This window comes from Scyliorhinus torazame, chromosome 1 (assembly GCF_047496885.1).
Source record: "Scyliorhinus torazame isolate Kashiwa2021f chromosome 1, sScyTor2.1, whole genome shotgun sequence".
Lineage (NCBI taxonomy): Eukaryota > Metazoa > Chordata > Chondrichthyes > Carcharhiniformes > Scyliorhinidae > Scyliorhinus > Scyliorhinus torazame.
In genome coordinates, this window is record NC_092707.1 from 17,974,168 (window position 1) to 17,989,873 (window position 15,706).

The window sequence follows — 15,706 nt, forward strand, 5'->3', positions numbered from 1 at the left end:
ATTACCTCACATTTGTCCGAATTAAACTCCATCTGCCATCTCTCCGCCCAAGTCTCGAAACGATCTAATTCCTGCTGTATCCTCTGACAGTACCCCCTAGTCGCCACACTCCAGCACGTGTTTGGGTACACGAGGGAGAATTCAGAATGTCCGATTCACCTAACAGCACGTCTTTCGGGACTTGAGGAAGGAAACCGGAGCACCCGGAGGAAACCCACGCAGATACGGGGAGAATGTGCAGATTCCGCACAGACAGTGACCCAAGCTGGGAATCGAACCTGGGACCCTGGCGCTGTGAAGCAACAGTGCTAACCACTGTGCTACCGTGCTGCCAAATTTCAATCATAGGCTCCAGCGAGAATTGAAATCGCGATCCCATTTTTACGAGACCAGTGGTCTAACCACTGAGCTATGGAGCCAGCTATAGATCAGCATATGTAAAATGCTGAGTTAACTGTTCTGCATTATAGATAAGCATTATAATTTAACTTGATATCTCTGGATTAAGGAGGGAAAATATTCAATGTTATTCCTGTTGGCTATCTAATTAATCTTACCAGTGTGTATGTGTGTGTGTGCGCGCACGCGCGTGTGTATTGGAGAAGGCTTATGTGTGTTGAAGGATAGGATTAGGCTAGGTTGTATTAATAAGTAGTCTGCTGATACTTGCAATAATGCTGCTCTATCTGCCTTGGGGCCTTTACTCTCCTGCAGCCTGGCAGTGGAATGTTGGCTAACATCTGTTCCCTCTGCTATTCTTGCTGTCCAGCAAAAAGCTTTTGGGCCTATCGTTTTTGTCCCTCTTCCTTTGGTGAAGTATCCTGCTCAGCTTGACGACTTACAAGAGAAAGGGATTCCACGTATAGACCTTGGCCCTTTCGCACGTCACTGCTTTGGGTTCTTCAGAGTGGCTGTCGAGTAAGACTTTGCATTGTGACCTATGCTTAAAACATAGGGAGATTTAGGAACACATGTGGAAAGTGGTCTCTTAGAATAAGTACTCGAGCCACTGGCATCTGTGGAATCGTACACATCTCGAGTGGTTGCTGTTGGGAGAGGAGGGTCAAAAATGATTCCGAACTATAGAATACTCTGTTTATGACTTGGAATTGTTTAAAAGAAAAATTACCTCAAATCTTTAGGCCATAGCTTAATTTCTCATGAGTTAAAATCATTGCAAATAAAGAAAGCTTTATTCTGATTGCAAATTGTTGCTAATTTAATGAAGGAAATATGGCCACGATTCTGCTTTGTTTTGATGTGTTCCCTATTTTCTTGCAGCCAGGGTCGGGATGCAGCTGTCTGCACATGGGACCTATCCGGAGGGCACACTGGAGTGATTGACTACATTCCTTTGAATAGCTATGGATTCTGTCAATGTTCGCTAATGCAAAAAGGTGTTGACCATTACCTTTTAGCTGCACCGGGCAGCACCCTGTCAGAGGTAATTGTATAATTTACCATATGGATGTGCTAATCATACTACACAGATAGGAGGTGCCCTTGCTCAGGATCTGTTCAGGCAAACTCTCCTGAATAGTCTGAATCAATGCAAAGTGCCTTCTTTTAACATTGTCTCAATTTTGTCTACCTGCATATGCATGGAGGAAAACTACTTTTTCTTTTGCATTTTTGGCACATTTTGTAACATATTGTAATCAGTGTTGGTTACGCAGTCTTGGAGAAATATTTTTTTTAACTAAATGAAAGAACAATAAAGAACTCAGAGCTGCCTCTTCTGTCAACATAAGAAAAGCAAGAACTTGCGTTTCTACAGTGCATTTCACAACTTGGGACATTCCAAAACGTGATTTATAGCCAATAAAGCACTTGTGCAGTGCAGTCACTATTGTGAGACCCATCTCATGGAGTCTCTGATGGAGACCCATCAGCCAATTTCTGCACTGCCAAATCCCACAAATGGCAGTGTGTTAATGGCCGGATCATTTGGTTTCCTGCTGTTGGCCAGTAAATGTAATGTAAAGTCGCTATAGTCCCAGATGACCATAAACTGCTTTCCCCTTTGAGGGGGAGAGCTGACTGGTGGTGGTTTAACCTGACGGTCACCACACCTCAGGCGAGGAGTAAGGCTGAGAAGGCGGAGCCTTCATGAATAACCTCAGCCGGTATGGGCTGGGGATAATTTCTAGAAGTGCCATGAGATCTTTTACATCCATCTGAGAGGGCAGGCATACAGTGCCTTGGTTTAATGTCTATGCCAAATGACAGTACCTTTGACAGTGCAGCACTTCCTCATTACTGCAATAGCCTTGATTTTGTGGTCGGGTCCTTGACGTAGGCTTGAACTCACACCCTTCACACTCCGAAGTGAGTGCGAATGACTGAGGCATAGCTGACACTGCGTCACATATAGACAGGGCATGCTTGAATGAAGTGTTGTCAACATTTGAAAAGAAGAAATAAAAATAGAGACCAATCCTTAAAATGTTGAGCTTTGACAAAGGCGCTGAATGTGAAATATTCATAGAAAAAGTTAATATTAACTGCAGGACAAAAACGCATCATACGCAGAGGTTTACAATGAGGTTAATCTGCTTTGTGCACACATCTGTTTTAACTGAATAGAGTACTTATACTACAAGATTATACATGACAGCTTGAAGGGAACAGTCAAATAGTAATTAATTAAAATAGAGTGAAAGTACTGTTTCTACAACATATTGTTGTCTTATTGGGTTGCCAAACTGGCAGCTTTTTATCTTAGATTACTATCTTTCCAATTGTTATATTTTCAATAAACTCTTGTGATTTTCACCCTGTTATTAGACATCAGGTATTATGTCTCACACCTTTGACAATGTTTCTGGTTGCCGTTTCTAGTTTTTTCCGAATTGCCTCCAGGTAACCCATTTACAGCTTGTGGAACAGTGCACAAGTGTAGTGTGATTGTTTACATTTAGAAAACAATGAGCGTATTGAACCAAGCACAATAATTTGGATGGAGCCAAACTGTTTCTGGAGCAGTAGCAATGCAGTTTTGCTTTGCAACGAGCTGAGGTGGGCCGGCTTTGTGCAGTCTTAATTATTGCCAAATTGTTGCCCATGGCTTTTTATGTAGGACGCAACAAGTGTAGGCCGAGCACAGCGCTGAACTAATGGTGTTTTTCACCCTTCCGCAACATAGGTGAAGATTTTCGACCTCCCTAAGAAGACGCCAGTCTGGATCCTAAAGCCGCCAGCAGATGCTAAACTGGGCATGCCTATGTGTCTGAAATTATGGCAGGTAACACACACTAATGTGTTGCGGAAACCTGAACACTGACTCATTTTGCCTTCAGCATGTGATTCATGTTTTGATCAGGTGCTCTTTTTGTTTTCTGTTTAGCTTGTCTCCGTTTCATCTAGAAAACTATAATTTTACAGCACAGATGCACTTAAGTGTTGCAGACAGTTCAGCAGCAGGCGCTGTTTGTTTCGTGCGTGTGCGTGCAGGGGGTGGGGGCTGGGTTGTTGGCTGAGAAATTTGGCATGTTGCAAATGTCACGAGCAGGAAATGATTATATTGGCTTTGGACTATTTTGGGATTAACAAGGCACTCCTTCAGAAAGATATTTAATTACAAAAGCTGCTGGTTATGTACCTTGTGTGATCATTTGAAAAGAGTTTCAATATTTCAATGATACATTTTTATACAGCCCGAGCGACTCTTGTTAATGGGAAGTTTGTGTGGCTTAAGGCATGCAGTATATGGGGTTAACAGTACTGGGAAGATGTAAATATTTCATTTCTGAAATTACCCAGCCAAATTGTCATAGCTGATAGTGATTTATTTTGTACGTTTTTGCTGATAGTCACAATAATATCTTGATGGGGAAGTGGTGGGACTGTCTCTGCCTGCATTGGGTTCTCTTTCAACCTGTCTGTTAAAATGTTGGAGTAGCTACTAGACCTTTAGCATGAGGAAGGGGAATTGGTACACATCTCATTTAGAGTTTCCAAGGCACTGTCCACTGGGGTTTGATGAAGTGTCATTGACCATTTCTGATGTGGCCTTTGAAGATTTTCCAGCCATCCAAGCTGATTTCCACGCCTTTGGACAGGCCTTAATCTTCCACACCTGTTGTGATGGATTCTCTTTTGGCAACATGACCTTTGGCAACATATTTCTGTGAAAAATATGCACTTTCAATCAGGCAACTTATTTTTGCTTGTATAATACTTTTATTAGTGTCCAAAATTTGAATGCACCCGGAGGGTGAGAGGAGGGTTTGCACACATTTCTGCAAAGAATTGTCCCTAGGTTTTGTAGAATCACTTGCTGTTTTTTTTAAAAAATGCCCAATACAGCCTCAACAATCCACATTGTACTCCAAATTAACAAATGACTGCGAAGCATAAATAACTTCTGTTTTCTCAACAGAAGCTTGGTTGTGACCCTGTGTAGGGGAGCATTCTAGAAGCGGGCAGTGGTGATGGACAAAGTTAATGGACAAAAGCAAAAATAATAATAACATAAATAGCCCAGGGATGGTGGAAATGAGGAAGAAACAAAATACAGTGGCAGAAATATTACAGATAGGAATGAGGAAATTAAAGAGTAGTAAAGCAAAACGTGAGAGAGAAAGGAAGAGAAAAATAACAATGTAGAATCATAGAATTTACAGTGCAGAAGGAGGCCATTCGGCCCATCAAGTCTATGCCGGCCCCTGAAAGAGCACCATACCTAAGCCCACACCTCCACCCTATCCCAGAAACCCCACCAAATGTTTGGACACTACGGGGCAATTTAGTGCGACCAATCCACCTAACCTGCACATCTTTGGACTGTGGGAGGAAACCGGTGCACCCGGTGGAAACCCATGTAGGCACGGGGAGAACGTGCAGACTCCGCACAGACAGTAATCCAAGCCGGTAATCGAACCCGGGTTCCACGTGCTGTGAAGCACCAGTGCTAACCACTGTGCTGAAAATAATTTCAGAATTGTTAAGACCTTGGACCATGAGCAGCACGGTAGCACACATGGCTAGCACTGTGGCTTCACAGCGCCAGGGTCCCAGGTTCAATTCCCCGCTGGGTCACTGACTGTGCGGAGTCTGCACGTTCCCCCGTGTTTGCGTAGGTTTCCTCTGGAGGCTCTGGTTTCCTCCCACAGTCCAAAGACGTGCAGGTTAGGTGGATTGGCCATGCTAAATTGCCCTTAGTGTCCAAAAAGGTTAAGAGGGGTTATTGGGTTATGGGGATAGGGCGGAGGTGAAGGCTTACATGGGTCGGTACAGCCTCGATGGGCCGAATGGCCTCCTTCTGCACATTCCATTCTATGTTCTATGAATGAAGAAATCTGTTTATTTCACATATTTAGATGTGACAACAACAGATGTAACATAGTCCCATTGATGGTGGAGGACCAATACCTTTTCATGCACTGAAGTTTGTGTTAACCAGAACATAGGACCAGTCTATTCAGCCCCTTGAGCATGTTCCAACACATGGAAAATTATGCAGCAATTTTCTGAGTTGCGACTTTATTCTCCACCGAGACTGTTTCTGTAGTCACACTGGGAGAACTGTACATTTTTAAGTATACATGTTTACTGCTATCAAAATGGGTTGCACTAGGTCTGAATCTTTTGCTGTATATTGGGCTGCAGCAACAGTGTGAATTTCTCATGGCACATTACATGCTATGTTACTATCCCTTTCTCTGTCTTTATGACTAGCCTCTTTCCTGTTCTCGGGCATTATTATTGGTTGGATACGAGGATGGGTCTGTGACCCTCTGGGACCCATCGGAAAAGAAAATGTTGAGCCGTCTCGCCTGCCACGATGAACCAATCATGTGCCTTGACTTTGACCCAGAGAAGGTCAAGGGTATCTCCGGCTCCTCCGAGAATGTTCTCAGCTCCTGGGGACTTGACAAGCAACAGAACCTTAAGGTCAGCAACAGTGACCTGTGCGTCATTTATTCACTGTTACGCCAACAGTCTGATATGCTGAAAAAATATTTAGTCATGAGGAAGAGTTGTTGCAGAGTCCAAACTAATTAATCATGTACCAGTTACAGAGTTGCCTGGATTCTCATTCTATCTGGTACTGAAATGTTACAATTATTTAATGTTCTACGTTTTCAAAGTCTCTATTCTGAGTTATTTTGCGTTTGGAAAATTATGCTCATATACCCTCTGTTTATTCCACTTTAGTGCCAAAAACACACACAATTTCATAGCAGGCTGTATCTGCTAATGGCTTACCAGAAAAGCTAAAGATGAGGATGAACTCTGCCAGCATTTTGCACCTTGGCCTGTGTTCATCTTGTTACGATCCCAACTGGTGTTACTACTGGACAATCGGGTCCTAGAATAGAACCATGCCTCAATAGACCATAACTTTTATTTTTTGTTCAGAGACACAGATGAACAGAGTCACAGGACTGCCAATTAACTTTTAATAAAGGAATAAAACATTTATTCAACATGAAAAGAGTGCCGATAATACAATACTTCTTTAACTCAGTTGGCTGGACAGCTGGTTTGTGATGCAGAGCGAGGCCAGCAGCGCGGGTTTAATTCCTGTACTGGCTGAAGTTATTCTCAACCTTGCCCCTCCCCTGAGATGTGGTGACCCTCGCGTTAAATCACCACCAGTCAGCTCTCCCCCTCAAAGAGGAAAGCAGCCCATGACCATCTGGGACTATGGCGACCCCACTTTACACCTTCACCCCACCGATATTGTTGCAAGTGTGCGTAGATTTTTAAGGATAACACAAGTTTCAAAATATATCTTCTACTTTAATGTTCTCGGTAAGTTCATAGTCCATGTAAACCAAAAGGCTAACTGAGACACACCACACTCTGAAACTGAGTGGCAGATGCCACCCAATAAAACTTGTCTGGATTTCTCATCAAATCCCCCAGATGCTTATCACACTGAACCAACAGGTATCACTGAACTATGACTACCGCACGAGTGTTTCTAAACTCCACACTCAAAGAAACACGCCTTGGAATCTTCTCCCAAAAAATGCTTTCTCTCAGATGCCTTCACCAAGAATCTACTTCCGGGATTTCAATCTCTCCTTTCAGTATTCCCTGTATTCAAGCTTCCACACAACCTCTCGGGTACCCATCCATGTCAATAGAACACCACTGCTTCACTGGCCGTATCAAGGTGTCACCAACCTTAGGATTACTTCAGATGTCTGACTTCTCGCTAGCCAACTTCACCAGGTCTGCACCTTTCAGCTCTATCTTTAACTGGGAGACTGTCTGCCCCTTTCGTTAACTTCAGTGAACAGTATCCTGCTCAGATTCTAGTTCTTTATCCCTTTGACCTCAGTCTTCCAGGGGACCCCTCTTTTCATTCCCTGGTTTTTCGAACTATCTGTTCTTTAGCTTCGGGGACTTATTTTCTGCCCCTTACTCCATTGTCTTGCCTGACGGCTAGCAGTTTTTGTGAGAGCTACTTTCTTCTCAGTTATCTGGTTCCAACTGAAACATAAGTGTTTTTCAGTGTGGGCCCCTGGTTACTAAGCAACAGCCTAGTCTTTCTTTAAAACCTGTTTGTTTTCACGTCGTAAACTTTTAATTACAATACAATTTGAAGTGAAGCTAACTACAGTTTTAACCCTTTCTTACATTGAAACGCAAACATAAACTTACTTAAAGCCATACCTTGTTTCTAATACCCACAAATACAAATATAGATGACTTAAAACTACCTCTCTCTCCTGACAATCTGCACATTTTCTTTGCCAGTTTGACCTATTATCAAAACAAGCTGCAGATCACAATACCAAAAACATATTTCACATCTGCTGCATTATTCATTGTGATTGAATGCTGCTGCTGTTTTAAGATAGTCATGTCTTCAGAGTTAAATATTATTGTCTGAAAAGATTTTTTTATGTTATATTTCAAAGATATGTGCGCAATCATACTGAGATTCGTTTCATTCCCCTGAGGTTAAATGTTCTGGTTATATCAGTATTGTGCTTCATTGAACAATAGTTCAAAACATTGAGTCATAACTATTGTCATATTGTAGCTGAATTCCACGTATTAAAAAGAAAACCTGCAACTGTGAAGAGAGGCTGGTTAGGCTGGAGTTGTTTTCCTTGGAGTAGAGAAGACGGAGGGAGGACCTGATTGAGGTATACAAAATTATGAGGAACGTAGATAGGGGTCACTAACTAGGGGACATTGATTTAAGGTCAGGAGCAGGAGATTTAGAAGGGTTTTGAGGAAAAGGGGGAAAAAGTAGTGGGAATCTGGAACTCACTGCCTGAAAGGGTGGTCGAATGGGAACCCTCACGCCATTTAAGAAGCATTTAGATGAACGCTTGAAATGCCCTCGCTTACAAGGCTAAGGACCAAGTGCCGGAAAATGGGATTAGAATAGATTGGTACTTGATGGCCGGAGCAGACAAGATGAGTTGAAGGGCCTCTTTCTGTGCCGTAAAACTCTGACTCTCGGAGAATTAACCCCCTTATCCCTTCACAATCTTGTATGTTTCTGTGGAAGGGAAATTAATGAGTTGCCAACTTAGAAGCATGCTGGGAAATGCTTAACTATGTAGTTTAACACTGCTTTTGAACAAAAATAAGTAGGTCAGGTAACATAAACGAAATACTGCTTAATATTTTGGTCTCGGCCTTATTATGATAACACATTGTCCTCTGAAACAAAATGTGTACTCGAGTTGTTTTTAGCCAAGGGCAAGAACATACGTACTACGTATTTCATCTTGCGTACTTTCCAAGGTCTATTTAATATAAACATGGCTGTTTACTTCTAGCTGTTATTTCAGACTATAAAGATATGCTTCCTTCAATCGAATCTCCGAGTGCGGTGCACTGTCTATGCAGCCGGAATACTCTCTCTCCGCAAATATATTTGTGTAAATAAATTTCCTTAAATCGAACATCGAAGAATTTGTCTTTATTATAATTTCCACGACAATTTCAATGAGATCACTGCTGATTATTCTAATCTCCAGAGACTATAGGCCTTATTTACTCAGTCTCTGATCATAGGACAACCTTCTCAGGAACCAATTTAGTGAAATCTCACTGTATCACCTCTAAGGCAAGTATATCCTTTCTTAGCTATGGAGACCAAGGCTGTGCACATTAAACCAGCTGTGGTCTCACTAAAGCCCTTTATCAAGGTTTTGAAAGTTATCACATATACTGGTTACTACATTAACACTTTTTGTTAAAAATATGGCATAAAAACAGTTCAGTATCTAAAAGTTGAAACAAAGTGGAAATCACTGGGGGGGAAGTAGATGCTGAATATTTTACTAAAAATATAATACTTATTTCCAATTTAATTCCTTAGTTGCAGCAAACAATGTCACTAGTAAATGCTGGGATAGCTGACACCTGCATCCGCCAAGACAAGAAGATATTAGCCACAGCTGGCTGGGATCATCGGGTCCGAGTCTTTGGCTGGAAAAAGCTGAAACCTCTGGCAGTTCTACCGTACCACACAGCAAGCATCCACTGCGTCACATTCTCAGATCATGTTGTTTCAAGTGAAAGGCTTATGGCCGCAGGATCTAAAGACCAGCGCATAAGTTTATGGTCTCTCTACAACGAGCCATGAAAGAGTTAATTTTATACAAAAGCATCATCCATTTTCTGACAAAGTTGAAGACTGTGTGAACAATATTGCTTGATTGGTAATGGATGATGTAAGCCAGCATCTTGTGCATCTTGTACTGTAATTCTATTATGGCTGTAATCTTCTTATTTTCTTTATGGGTTGAATTTATAATTAAAGAAAATGTATAAGTAAAGAAGGAGCTTGTACATCCCATCACTCCGGGTGCTCGGGTTTCCTCCCACAGTCCAAAGACGTGCAAGTTAGGTGGATTGGCCATGCTAAATTGCCCTTAGTGTCCAAAAAGGTGAGGAGGGTTAATTTGGGTTAGGGGGAGAAGATGGAAGTGAGGGCTTAAGTGGGACGGTGCAGACTCGATGGGCCAAATGGCCTCCTTCTGCACTGTATGTTCTATGTAAAACCCTTTCCAGTCAATGAATTACTTTTGAACTGTAATCGCTGTTGCTTCACAGCACCAGGGTCCCAGGTTCGATTCCGGTTTGGGTCACTGTCTGTGCGGAGTCTGCACATTCTCCCCGTGTCTGCGTGTGTTTCCTCCGGGTGCTCCGGTTTCCTCCCACAGTCCTGAAAGACGTGCAGGTTAGGTGAATTGGACATTCTGAATTCTCCCTCAGAGTTCCCAAACAGGCCCGGAATGTGGTGACTCTGGGATTTTCACAGTAACTTCATTGCAGTGTTAATGCAAGACAATATATGACAATAAAGATTATTGTAAAAATTATCATTATCGCTGTTGGTTTGCAAGCAAGTGCAGCAGCTAATTTGCACACACACTAGTTCCACAAACAGCCATGAGGTGAGTAACCAGTTAATCAAATTTTGAACTGGTTTTAATGGGGTAAATAAGGAGGGATAAATGTTGGCTGGAACATCATGATAATTCCCGTACTATTTCAAAAATACCGTGGGATTTCAAAAACAAAAAACAAAAGTTGAAATCAGAAAGAACCACTTAAAATCCGGTAGTACATTGCAAAGATAAGCATTGCAACCCAGTGCCACAGCTCTAAATTCTACAACTTGTTGGCATGAGACAGGTTTAACAAATTAATTTAACGTGAAAACTCATGAGACTTCATTGTGTTTGACACAATGCTTCCTGTGGAAAGGAGACAGAAATTTTTTTTTTTTTTTTTAAACATAAAACCTATATTTAATTGAAACGCCTTTGTTTTAACGGTATGTTTTTAAAATATATATATATGTAATGCCCCTTTGTGTGACTCTTCACTCCATTTTGTTTAGCAAGCAAAGACGTCGACAATGAGGTGACATCAGCTAAGCCGATCCTGTTGGACTATGGCCACGAATGTTGATGTGACTTGAGTTTGGTCTCTTCAGAAATTGTACATGGGCCATTATTTCATTTCAGTTTTTTACCAATGTATACCAAAAATATGGTCTAAACTCTGCTTTCAATCTAATGTCCTTATTCATTTCCAATTATTGCTTGGGTCAACCATTACCATTTTAAGGGAATATATTAATGTTTGTAATCCATTTATTTCTCTAATTGTTTGGCATTTGTATTTGCTCCCACCCGTTTATTATTCTAACTGATCTGGCAGAAGCTGCTTCCGGATCAGACTTTTCCTGTACAATACAGAAATTGGTTTTGCCTGCAATTTTCCTGTAATTCTTTTAATTTCTTGCTTGTTGTTCCAATCCATTTCCCCTATATGTGCACACGAAACACACCTAGAGAAGTATGGAAAAAGCAAAGTGGTATTTTTATCCAAGGCTACACTAGAAACATTAGAATAGTCTAAAACAAGGAAAGTCATCCAAAGCTAGGGGAGGCGGTGGCGTAGTGGCATTGCCACTGGACTATTAATCCAGAGGCCCAGAGTAATGTTCTGGGGGGCACAGGTTCAAATCCCACCACTGCAGATGGTGAAATTTGAATTCAATTAAAAACAAATCTGGAGTTAAAATTTTAATGATGACCTTTAGGTAAATAAAATAAATCTGCCATCCTTACCTGGTCTGGCCTACATGTGACTCCAGCAATGTGGTTGACTTTAAAAAAAAAAAAAAAAAAAATTTTATTCACATTTTCACAAAATATCAACAACAAAATACAGAAAGAAAAGAACAACCCCCCCCCCCCCCCATATACATAAATAGTAAATTAACAACCTTTATCAACACAAATGCAAGTATACACGGCCACTCAAGAAAAAAGAAGAACGAGAAACGAACCCCCCGGGTTGCTGCCGCTACTGACCATCTTCTAACGTTCTGCCAGGAAGTCTAGGAACGGTTGCCACCGCCTGAAGAACCCTTGTACTGATCCCCTTAAGGCGAATTTCACCCTCTCCAATTAAATAAACCCCGCCATATCGCTGATCCAGGATTCCACGCTTGGGGGCCTTGCATCCTTTCACTGAAGAAGAATCCTTCGCCGGGCTACCAGGGACGCAAAGGCCAGAATACTGGCCTCTTTCGCCTCCTGCACTCCCGGCTCCTCTGCCATCCCACATATTGCGAGCCCCCAGCCCGGCTTGATCCTGGAACCTACCACCCTCGACACCGTCCTCGCTACACCCCTCCAAAAGTCCTCCAGTGCTGGGCAGGCCCAGAACATGTGGGTGTGATTTGCTGGGCACCCTGAGCACCTAACACACCTGTCCTCGCACCCAAAGAACCGGCTTATCCTTGCCCCGGTCATGTGAGCCCTATGCAGCACCTTAAATTATATGAGGCTGAGCCTCGCGCAAGAGGAGGAAGAGTTCACCCTCCCCAGGGCATCCGCCCACATCCCCTCGTCAATCTCCTCACCCAACTCCTCCCACTTACCCTTTAGCTCCTCCACCGAGGCCTCCTCCTCCTCCTGCATCACCTGATACGTTGCCGAGATCCTTCCCTCTCCAACCCGCCCCCCCCCCCCCGACAACACCCTGTCCTGGACCCCGCGTGGTGGCAACAGCGGGGACTCCACCCCCTGCTGCCGAACAAACGCCCTTACCTGCATATATCTGAAGGTGTTCCCGGGGGGAGCCCAAACTTCTCCTCCAGCTCACCCAGGCTCGCAAACGTCCCGTCCACAAACAGGGCCCCAATGTGGTTGACTTTTTAAAAAATATATATTTTATTCAAATTTTCTTTTCGGCCAAACAAAACAGTACAAGAATGTTTCCCTTTTACAACAATCAAACAATATAAATAATAGTGACCGTTTTTAACAAATAAATAAATAATATATAAACTAAATGGCAACTGCCATAACAAAATATTAACTCTCCCAAATAATAAAGTCAAACAAGCCAATATACATATCCAAGTAAAAATATCCATACAAAAACTCCCCCGAGGACCCACCCGAGCCCTCCCACCCCCCCCCCCCTCCCCCCTGGGTTGCTGCTGCTACTTTCCCAGTTCCTTTATTGTCCTGCGAGATAGTCAATGAACGGTTGCCGTCGCCTGGTGAACCCTTGAGCCGAACCTCTTAGTGCGAACTTTATCCCTTCCAGTTTTATAAACCCTGCCATGTCGTTTATCCAGGCCTCCACGCTCGGGGGTTTAGCTTCCTTCCACATTAACAATATCCTTCGCCGGGCTACTAGGGACGCAAAGGCCAAAACATCAGCCTCTCTCGCCTCCTGCACTCCCGGCTCTTCTGCAACCCCGAATATAGCCAACCCCCAGCTTGGCTCGACCCGGACCCCCACCACCTTCGAAAGCACATTTGCCACCCCCACCCAGAACCCATGCAGTGCCGAGCATGACCAAAACATGTGGGTGTGGTTCGCTGGGCTTCTTGCGCATCTCCCGCACCTATCCTCTACCACGAAAAATTTACTGAGCCTTGCTCCGGTCATGTGCGCCCTGTGCAAGACCTTGAATTGTATCAGGCTAAGCCTGGCACACGAGGACGAAGAGTTTACCCTGCGTAGGGCATCTGCCTACAGCCCCTCTTCGATCTCTTCCCCCAGCTCTTCCCATTTTCCCTTCAGCTCATCCACCATGATCTCCCCCTCGTCTCTCATTTCCCTGTATATATCTGACACCCTACCATCCCCCACCCATGTCCCCAAAATCACTCTATCCTGAATCTCCTGCGTCGGGAGCTGCGGAAATTCCCTCACCTGTTGCCTCACAAAAGCCCTCAATTGCATATACCGAAATGCATTCCCCTGGGGCAACCCGTATTTTTCCGTCAGCGCTCCCAGACTCGCAAACGTCCCGTCTAGGAACAGATCTCTCAGTTGCACAATCCCTGCTCTCTTCCATGTTCTAAATCCCCCATCTATTCTCCCCGGGACAAACCTATGATTATTCCTTATCGGGGACCGCACCGAGGCTCCCGTCATTCCCTTATGCCGTCTCCACTGCCCCCAAATTTTCAGCGTTGCCACCACCACTGGACTTGTGGTGTATTTCTTCGGGGAGAACGGCGCCGTCGCCAATGCTTGTAGGCTGGTTCCTTTACAGGACGCCATTTCCAGTCTCTTCCACGCCGCTCCCTCCCCTTCTCCCATCCACTTACACACCATTGAGATATTGGTGGCCCAATAATAATCACTTAAGCTCGGCAGTGCCAGTCCCCCCCTATCCCTGCTACGCTGCAAAAAACCCCTCCTCACTCTCGGGGTCTTCCCAGCCCACACAAAGCTCATAACACTCTTCTCAAATTTTTTGAAAAATGCCCTCGTAACCATCACCGGGAGGCACTGGAACACAAAAAGAAATCTCGGGAGGACTACCATTTTGACCGCCTGCACCCTACCCACCAGTGACAGGGACACCATGTCCCATCTCTTAAAATCCTTCTCCATCTGTTCCACCAAATTAAGCCTATGTAGGGTTCCCCAGTTCCTGGCTATCTGGATCCCTAAGTACCGGAAATCTCTTGTTACCCTCCTCAGCGGTAAATCATCTATTCCCCTGCTCTGCTCCCCCGGATGCACCACAAACAACTCACTCTTCCCCAGATTCAATTTGTACCCCGAAAATTCCCCAAACTCCCTGAGTGTCCACATTATCTCCACTGGGTCCGCAACATACAGCAATAGATCATCTGCATACAATGATACCCGGTGTTCTTCTCCTCCCCTGAGTACTCCCCTCCACTTCCTAGAGCCCCTCAGTGCTATGGCCAGTGGCTCAATTGCCAATGCAAACAGTAACGGGGACAGGGGATCCCCTGTCTTGTCCCTCTATAAAGACGGAAGTAGTCGGACCTCTGCCTGTTCGTGACCACACTCGCCACCGGGGCCCTATATAGCAGCTGTACCCATCCAATAAACCCCTTTCCAAAGCCAAATCTCCTCAACACTTCCCATAGGTAGTCCCACTCCACTCTGTCAAATGCTTTCTCAGCGTCCATCGCCACCACTATCTCCGCCTCCCCCTCCGGCGGGGGCATCATCATCACCCCTAGCAGTCTCCGTATATTCGTGTTCAGCTGTCTCCCCTTAACGAACCCAGTTTGATCCTCGTGGACCACCCCCGGGACACAATCCTCTATCCTTGTCGCCATCACCTTGGCCAGGAGCTTAGCATCCACGTTCAGGAGGGAAATAGGCCTGTAAGACCCGCACTGCAGCTCCTTCTTTAAGAGTAACGATATCGTCGCCTCCGACATAGTTGGGGGCAACTTCCCCCTTTCCCTGGCCTCATTAAAGGTTCTCGTCAAAAGCGGGGCCAGTGGGTCCATGTATTTCCTATAAAATTCCACCGGGAACCCATCCAGTCCCGGGGCCTTCCCCGCCTGCATGCTCCCAATCCCCTTTACCACCTCCTCCACCTCAATCCGTGCTCCCAGTCCCACCCTCTCCTGCTCCTCCACCTTCGGGAATTCCAGCCGATCTAGGAAATGCATCATTCCCTCCTTCCCTTCCGGGGGCTGAGCCTTATACAGCCTCTCGTAGAATGCCTTAAACACCCCGTTCACCCTCTCCGCTCCCCGTTCCATCTCACCTTCCTCATTCCTCACCCCACCTATCTCCTTCGCCGCTCCCCTCTTCCTCAGTTGTTGGGCCAGTAACCGGCTCGCCTTCTCTCCATACTCATACTGTACTCCCTGTGCCCTCCTCCACTGTGCTTCTGCCTTGCCCGTGGTCAGCAGGTCAAATTCCATATGTAGCCTTTGTCTTTCCCTGTACAGTCCCTCCTCCGGAG

General features: G+C 44.6%; 1 protein-coding gene across 2 annotated transcripts in view; it reads left to right on the forward strand.

The window, feature by feature from the left end:
• Positions 1-11,208, forward strand: part of gnb1l (guanine nucleotide binding protein (G protein), beta polypeptide 1-like) — a 55,489-nt gene extending 44,281 nt beyond the window's left edge. For both annotated transcript variants that reach the window (XM_072473068.1, XM_072472985.1), the window contains 4 exons: positions 1,282-1,444; positions 3,146-3,244; positions 5,680-5,895; positions 9,299-11,208. In XM_072473068.1, the coding sequence (XP_072329169.1) occupies positions 1,282-1,444; positions 3,146-3,244; positions 5,680-5,895; positions 9,299-9,565 (745 nt within the window). In that variant the 3' untranslated portion in view covers positions 9,566-11,208. The remainder of the gene's footprint in view (positions 1-1,281; positions 1,445-3,145; positions 3,245-5,679; positions 5,896-9,298) is intronic.
• Positions 11,209-15,706: the final 4,498 nt, after the last annotated feature.